The sequence below is a fragment of the Mauremys reevesii genome, linkage group 13 (assembly GCF_016161935.1).
Source record: "Mauremys reevesii isolate NIE-2019 linkage group 13, ASM1616193v1, whole genome shotgun sequence".
NCBI classification, from domain to species: Eukaryota; Metazoa; Chordata; order Testudines; family Geoemydidae; genus Mauremys; species Mauremys reevesii.
The window spans coordinates 8,146,645-8,155,445 of NC_052635.1; the positions used below are offsets into that span (position 1 = coordinate 8,146,645).

At 42.3% G+C, this 8,801-nt stretch overlaps 2 protein-coding genes across 2 annotated transcripts; both read left to right on the top strand.

Annotated features, from left to right (window-relative positions):
- The first annotated feature begins 248 nt into the window (after positions 1 to 248).
- Positions 249 to 1,181, top strand: LOC120381083 (olfactory receptor 13A1-like). The gene has a single exon (XM_039499148.1). The coding sequence runs from the start codon at positions 249 to 251 to the stop codon at positions 1,179 to 1,181; it is 933 nt and encodes a 310-aa protein (XP_039355082.1).
- Positions 1,182 to 7,531: 6,350 nt separating this feature from the next.
- Positions 7,532 to 8,467, top strand: LOC120379911 (olfactory receptor 13A1-like). Its single transcript, XM_039497427.1, has one exon. It carries the CDS (start codon positions 7,532 to 7,534, stop codon positions 8,465 to 8,467), a length of 936 nt encoding a protein of 311 aa, XP_039353361.1.
- Positions 8,468 to 8,801: the final 334 nt, after the last annotated feature.

Here is an 8,801-nt window from a genome sequence, read left to right on the forward strand (position 1 = left end):
TCCTAATGGCACCTTAGAGACTAACATATTTATGTTTTTTGTATTTTTTCTATATTATATATGTGATATATACTGAAACCATGCTATATCCAGAAGTGGGTTATAGCCCACAAAAGCTGATGCCCAAATAAATTTGTTAGTCTCTGATGGGCCACAAGGACTCCTTTTTTTTTCATATTGCTGTAGTTTCTGATGCAATACCTGACCAAAACTTTATCCTTTGTTGCTACAGAAGGAACACTCAAGCAATGGAACATAGTAACCACACCAGAGTGACCGAGTTCATCATGCAGGGGCTCTTTGACCATCCTCACCACCAGGGGCAGTTCTTTGGGCTATTCCTGTGCCTTTATACAGCTGTCGTCATGGGCAATTCCCTGATCATTGTGGCTATTGTCATCCACCCACCTCTCCACACTCCCATGTACTTCTTCATCACCAATTTAGCCCTAGTTGACATTTTGTGCACTTCCTCGGTTGTACCAAAAATGCTGGAAAACCTGATGCAGGAGAAGAAAACCATCTCCTTTGGAGGCTGCATCACCCAGCTCTTTGACTTTACATCATCACTTGTGACAGAGCTTCTGCTTCTCACTGTCATGTCATATGACCAGTATGTAGCCATTTGCCACCCCTTGCATTATGTAAAAGTCATGAGTAAAGAAATTTGTATCCATTCAGCAGTCAGTGCCTGGGCTGTTTGTAACATCACTTCATTTGTCAATATATTGCTTGTGCTGCGCCTGGATTTTTGTGGGTCCCACCTAATCCAGCATTTCTTCTGTGAGTTCCCAACAATTGTGTCACTGTCCTGCAGCTCCACCTACCTCAACGAAATCATGATGTTCATGGCTGACATTTTCCTGGCCATGGGGAACTTCCTGCTGACCGCCATGTCCTATAGCTTCATCATCATCACCATCCTGAAAATCCAGAGCTCCAAAGGGAAGCAGAGAGCCTTCTCCATCTGCTCCTCCCACCTGCTTGTGGTCACCTTGTACTACTCCACCACTATCTACACCTACATCCAGCCGTCCTCCAGTTACTCTTTGGATAAAAACAAGATGGTGGACATAATGTACACCCTAGTCACTCCCACTCTGAACCCTGTGATCTACAGTCTGCGCAATAATGAGGTCAAAGTGGCAATCAGGAAAATCCTTCCATTCACCACAAAATAACAATTTTTTCCAGAGAGTGAACCCCATTCTCACCTGTCTTGTCCCTTGTAGGCCAGGTCCAAAGGTGGTGTAAATTTTCATGGAACTAAGGATTTCAATACACATGCATTTGTGGATAATCTAAGCACTATACCCAGATGTCCAGACACTCTTCTATCAACCTATGTATTGCATACTTTTTTTTAAACATTGGATTTAATTAAAAAAAAATTGAATGCAGGGTTCAGTAAATGTTGTTATCCTGATTGTACAAGTAAAGGGGAGTAGAACTGTAGTTAGCCTGTCCTGATTGAGTGGGTCACCCTCAACTGGACTGAACTGATTAGGCAGGGGGCTCAGATGCCAGATCACAGTGGAGAAAGGGAGAGAGAGGGTGGGGACTGGTGGTTCTGCATGGTGGTGTGAGCTCTGCCTAAGAGTCATAGGCACCATCTGACCTGCCCATCTCCCCTGTCTAAAGGCAGAGCCGATTAGGCTCTATAGAGAGTGTTTTATTTTGTTAAGTAACCACTAGAGCTGAAATCACTGATAGTCAGGTCTGAGTGCTTAGATCTGCTGTGGGACAGGATTTCTGTCAAAGGAACAGCCCAGCCGGCCCTAGCAGCAAGGTTCCCTCACTGAGAGCTGAAATCACTGAGAGCTGGGTGGAACCCCAAGTGACCAAGTTCCAGAGGTCACAGTAGAGAGGCAGGTGTTAGTGGAAGGTGAGGGCATAGGGACATCGGTGAAGGAGCATATGACAGCACGAGGAAGTGAGCAGTGGCACAACGAAAGACAGCAGCAGCCTGAATGAGGGTGCAGCGGTGGCAGCAGGCAGCGAGGCAGAGTGCGTAGCATCAGTTGTGAGTCAGCTGCACTGGTGGTGGCAACCAGGACATTGATGGACATTTCTTCCCCCCTCCCCCGCAGCTGGGAGGCGAACTCAGGTGAATGCAGCTCTGAACTCTGGGTCTCTGCTGGTCAAGCACAGCAGCTGTGAGTGGGGGGCAGTGGAGGGAGAGGGGAGTGGCATGTTAAAGGGACCTTTGTGTGTTGGATTTTCACACTGTAAGGTGAGAAACGGAGGCAAATGACACTGCCCAAAGTCCCCTGGAAATGGAGTTTTGCTCATGGTCAGATATATTTGAATCATGGTTGTGGGGTTTTCCCAAACTGGGGCCAGCTTCCTTCCCTCTTTTCATTTAAAGTTTTCTCTGCTGTACACAGACTCATCGCTTGTGAGAGGGGAAGTGTTGCCGGCTAGAGGCACACAGAGGAGGGGTGTTTAATATTCCCTGGTTACTGCGTGGGGGTTATGTGTTATATTGGTGAAAGGGACCCTGGATATTGAACCTGACCCTTGTTGTGGCTGATTCCACCTGGCAGGAAGGTGCCACATATTAAACGGAATAAAAGTTGGCTAACTGAGTTCTCAAAATATAAACATAAAAAGGAAATCATTATCAAACGGGTACATTTTTAGAGGGGCCCCATTGGGATCTTGGCCCTAAGCAATTTCATATGTTTATTAATGACCTAGACAAAAACATAAAATCATCATTGATTTTCAGGTGAGACAACATTTAGGAGAATGGTAAATAATGAAGAGGATGGGTCACTGATACTGAGTGATCTGGATCTCTTGGTAAACTGGGAGCAAGCAAATACTACCATTTTTAATATGGCTAGATGTAAATGTATACATTAGGAATGATGAATGTCGGCCATACTTGCAAGATGCAGGACTATATCCTTGCAAGTAATGACTGAAAATGATTTGATTGGTAATCAGCTGAATCTGAGCACATACGGTGGTGGTATAACCAAAAGCACTAATGTAATCCTTGGATGCATAAATCGGGGGATCTCAATCAGCTGTAGAGAAGTTATTTTATCTCTGTATTTTGCACTGGTGTAACTTCTGATGCAATATCATGTCCAGTTCTGGTGCCGACAATTCACGAAAGATGTTGATACATTGGAGAGGGTTCAGAGAAGAGGCCCCAAAATGATTAAAGAATAAGAGAATATGCCTTGTAGTGATAGACTCAAGCAGTTCCATTTATTTAGCTCAGGGATTGGCAACCTTTGGCATGTGGCTCGCCAAGGTAAGCACCCTAGTGGGCTGGGCCGATTGTGGCTCCCACTGGCTGCGGTTCGCAGCTCCAGGCCAATGGGGGCTGCGGGAAGCAGCGCAGGCCGAGGCATGTGCTGGCTGCTACTTCCTGCGATCCCCATTGGCCTGGAGCGGTGAACTGCGGCCAGTGGGAGCCGTGATAGGCCAATCCTGTGCACGCGGCAGGTAAACAACCCAGTCTGGCCAGCCAGAATGCTTACCCTGGCGAACCGCATGCCAAAGGTTGCTGATCACTGATTTATCTTAACAAATAAAAGAATAAGGGGTGATTGGATTACAATCTAGAACAACGGTTCTCAAACTTTTGTACTGGAGACCCATTTCACATAGCATGCCTCTGAGTGCAACACCCTCTTATAAATGAAAAACACTTTTTTTTAGATATTTGAGACCATTATAAATGCTGGGGTTTGGGGTGGAGGCTGAACGCTCTCGACTCACCATGTAATAACCTTATGACCCCCTGAGGGATCCCAACCCCCAGTTTGAGAACCCATGATCTATAAGTACCTACATGTGGAATAACTATTTAATAATGGGCTCTTCAGTCTAGAAGAGAATGTTATAATGTGACCCATTGGCTGGAAGTTGAAGCTATTAAAATTCAGATTGTGAACATTTTAAACAATGAGAGTAATTAACCATCAGAACAATTTACCTAGGATTGTGGTGGATTCACCATCACCGACAATTTTTAACTCAAGATTTGATATTTTTCTCTAAAACATCTGCTCTAGGGATTAGTTCAAGGAAGTTCTGTGGCCTGTGCTATCCAAAGGTCAGAACAGATGATCACAGGGATCCCTTCAGACCTTGCAATCTATTCATCTATAATCCTTGATTATAGCCATAATGACAGGTCTGGGACCATGACACTGTAATGATGTAGAAGCCAAGCATGGATCCTTCATAAAGTGAGGATAAAAAGGAAATCTCTACTTATTCAAAATAAGTCTGAAGAATACCACAATTTATTGCAATCCCCATTACAGATGCTATACAGTACTACCTTTTCCTGTCGATCAGCTGGGACAGCTACTAGTGCAATCATTAAGCCAAACAATCAGTTTGACCCGGGAACAGTCAGGGGACTTCAGTTAAAAAAAAAATAATGAAAGTCCATGTTATTTTTTTTCTGAAGATCCACTTTGTTTAATTGACACAACAGATTTCCATAAGTATGGTGACACCAAAACTTTGGATCATAGTTGTAGCCGCGATCCAAGAGCTTATCTGCTTCTCTTTTAAGCATGTGAGTACTCGACTGAAGTCAATAAGATGACTCAAAAGCTGAGAATCAAGCATGTGCTTAAGTGCTTGGCGGTAATGGGCTTTATATAATTTAAAAGTTTTTCCCCTATGTAACTGCTACCCCTGAAATATCTCTCTCATCTGAAATTTAATATGGGTTTTCTTTCCTACACAGGATTATTCTGTGACTCAGATTTGGCTCTCATTCTCATATTATCAACAGCACCACCTTCAGAGATTGTGTGGAGTGACACCTGTGTAGCTCCATTCAATCCTCAAGTGCTGTAAAACAGCAAAATCGACAGAGCTTTGCTCGTTAACACTATTTCCTTTAACGCAGATAGGCTTGTTCAATCAGCTGGGAATCAGGTCTGTCGACTTTGTTGAAACAAGCCTTATTTCCACTAGCTCTGGATCTGTCTCATTGACTGTGATGGAGCTATGCTGATTTACACCTGATGGAAGCTGCCCCATCGACTTTACAGGACCAACGGAGAAGACACTACTCAAAGTTCTCAGAAGTTGGCTTGATAATTATATTAGTGAAGACACAGAGTCATAGAAAATTAGTGTTGGAAGGGAACTCAGGAGGTCATCTAGTCCAACCTCCTGCTCAAAGCAGGACCAATTCCCAACTAAATCATCTCACGCTGGGCTTTGTCAAGCCTGACCTTACAAACCTCTAAGGAAGGAGATTCCACCACCTCCCTAGGTAACCCATTCCAGTGCTTCACCACCCTCCTAGTGAAAAAGTTTTTCCTAATACCCAACCCCACTGCAACTTGAGACCATTTTTCCTTGTAGAGTAGAGGCATTTAACACAGAGAGTGAACACAGATGATTCAGGACTAAGAAACACTGATATTAGAAATCCGAGTGTGAAATCCAGACCCCATTGAAGCCAAGGTCAGCCTTCCCATTAACTCCCATTAATGGGGCCAGGATTTCACGCTGAGATTTTACCCACTGACCTTCACTGATTAATATGGAATCCATCTCTATTGGTAGCACTATGTTCAGAAAGAAATGCATTGATAGAAAAAATGCTTTCTCCTGGACAATTCAGTAGAACAGACATTTGAATCTAAGAGCTAAAGGAATTTTGCCAACTTAATGTGGAAAGTTTATTCATACTGATTTAGGTGACTCCCATTTACCTTCTCCTTTGAGGCCTTGTTTGAGAGCTAACTTTTGTCCAGATTCACAAGGGATGCAAGATCTCCCAACAGAAGGCTGCTATATATAAAGCTGAATGAGTCATAATTCAGTCTCTGCAATAAAATTACAACTTGATCCATTGTATTGGAGAATTGAATGAGAGGTGAGAATATTCTTCTCGCTTGCTTGCTTTGTTACTTTCTCATAAGTCGTCTTTCTAAATGAAGCTTTCTGACATCTTTAGGCTGACATTTCAAAGTTTCTAAGAGACCTTGAGAAATTCAGTGAGTTGAATGATTAATTAATTTACACTCATTGTAAAATTGAGCTAATTTTAATTTCTGTGTATTTTTTTGTTTGTTATTTGGCTAAAAGTTCTTTGCAGGAATACACATTTCCACCACTTGTTTATGAATATAGGACCAAATGTTGATCTCAATTTGACCAATAGAAATCTGATGTAAATTCACATACATCAGGAAAGTTCCTCTGTATTTATTTGTAGCTGAGACTAAAATTAATGGAGATATAATATTATAAAACTGATCTGAGATGTGGAAGATTGACTGCTTATAGTCTGTTCCCTCAAAAGTAAGCAATTGAATTTGAAATGTAACACAATGGGTGACTTTAAAAACAAAACAAACAAACAAACAAAAACTCTAATATGCCTAGAGGTCATGGAAGCGCCTTCACTGGAGGTTTTCAAAAAGAGGCTGGAGCCATCTGTCTTGGATGGTTTAGACACAACAAATATTGCATTTTGCCGGGGGCGGGGGGGACTAAATGATCCTCCTAACCCTACGATTCTATGATTCTATGATTCGAAACGACTCTAATATGATCTCATGATTAGTTAGTTTTTTGGCTCTGAGGTTCTTCTCGTTTTCATCATTTTTATAATTCAGTTACTTCATTGACTTCAAAGGAGATACTCCTGATTTACTCCAGGAGGAGTAAGAAGAAAATCAGGAGAAGCAATAAACTAGTAATAAGACAAGAGACATTTGAACACAATAAATGGAGACTATTGTATGCGTGATATGAACTGAAACCATCCTATATTACAACAGATATAATTTGTGAAATTAGTTTGCAAAGTGGAATCTTGGTTATTAATAAGACTATTGGTGTATGAATGATGTTTAAGATCATATTGTGAACTCCTTTCACGTGCAGTTTTTGTAAACAGCCCAAATGACTTCATGCACCTGTATATGAGCACATCAAGTGTGTTATGTTCTCCCTTCTCCACTCAAATGTTGGGAGAATATGGATTCAGTAGCTGAGACAGATTATTGTGCTAATATATTTCAATGTAGTTAAGTTTGTTTATATGCTGTGTTAAGTGTTTACAGTATGACAAGAGATCTATCTATCCCAATACAATCTATCTATCTATCTATCTATCTATCTATCTATCTATCTATCTATCTATCTATCTATCTATCTATCTATCTATCTATCCAATACACCTCCCCCCATCGGCCCCTCTCAATGCTTCAGTTGACATATTGCTGTCAGTTTTACAGGGTTAGCCGTGTTAGTCTGTAGCAGCAAAAACAGCTAGGAGTCCTTGTGGCACCTTAGAGACTAACACATTTATGTTTTTTGTATTTTTTCTATATTGTATGTGTGATATATACTGAAACCATCCTATATCCAGAAGTGGGTTATAGCCCACAAAAGCTGATGCCCAAATAAATTTGTTAGTCTCTAATGGGCCACAAGGACTTCTTGTTTTCTTTTTCATATTGCTGTAGTTTCTCATGCAATACCTGACCAAGACTTTAATCTTTGTTGCTACAGAAGGAACACTCAAGCAATGGAACATAGTAACCACACCAGAGTGACCGAGTTCACCATGCAGGGGCTCTTTGACTATCCTCACCACCAGGGGCTGTTCTTTGGGCTATTCCTGTGCCTTTATATAGCTGTCGTCATGGGCAATTCCCTGATCATTGTGGCTATTGTCATCCACCCACCTCTTCACACTCCCATGTACTTCTTCATCGCCAATTTAGCCCTAGTTGATATTTTGTGCACTTCCTCGGTTGTACCTAAAATGCTGGAAAACCTGATGCAGGAGAAGAAAACCATCTCCTTTGGAGGCTGCATCTCCCAGCTCTTTGTCTTTACATCGTCGCTGGTGACGGAGCTTCTGCTGCTCACTGTCATGTCATATGACCGGTATGTAGCCATATGCCACCCTTTGCATTATGTAAAACTCATGAGTAAGGAAATTTGTATTCATTTAGCAGTCAGTGTCTGGGCTGTTGGTACCATCAATTCATTTGTCCACATATTGCTTCTGCTGCGCCTGGATTTTTGTGGGCCCAACCTAATCCAAAATTTCTTCTGTGAGTTCCCAGCAATACTGGCACTGTCCTGCAGCTCCACCTACCTCAACGAAATCATGATGTTCATGGCTGACATCTTCCTGGCCATGGGGAGCTTCCTTCTGACTATCGTGTCCTATAGCTTCATTATCATCACCATCCTGAAAATCCAGAGCTCCAAAGGGAAGCAGAGAGCCTTCTCCACTTGCTCGTCCCACCTGCTTGTGGTCACCTTGTACTACTCCACCGTAATCTATACCTACATCCAGCCAACCTCCAGTAACCCATTGGATAAAAGCAAGAAGATGGCCATAATGTACACCCTAGTCACTCCCATCCTGAACCCTGTGATCTACAGTCTGCGCAATAAGGAGGTCAAAGTGGCCATGAAGAGAATCCTTCCATTCACCACAGAAAGTTAATTTTTCCAAGCGTGAACCTGATTATCACCTGCTTTGTTCCTTTTAAGCCAGGTCCACAGGTGGCGTAAGTTGTTGCAAAACTATGAACTTCATTAGACATAAATTTTCATTATGGTCCATTCACTTGAATAGAACTACAATGATTTACACCAGGTGGGAATGTGTTGCATTGACTGCAGTGGGGCTATGGTGATTTACAATAGCTGGAGATCAGGCCCCATGGAATGTACTAGTCACACTAGCTGGGCTGTCATTTTGGGTCAGAACTTTAAAGGTATTTAGATTCCCAGTGGGATTTTCAAAATCACCTAGGCACACAATACTCACTGATTTC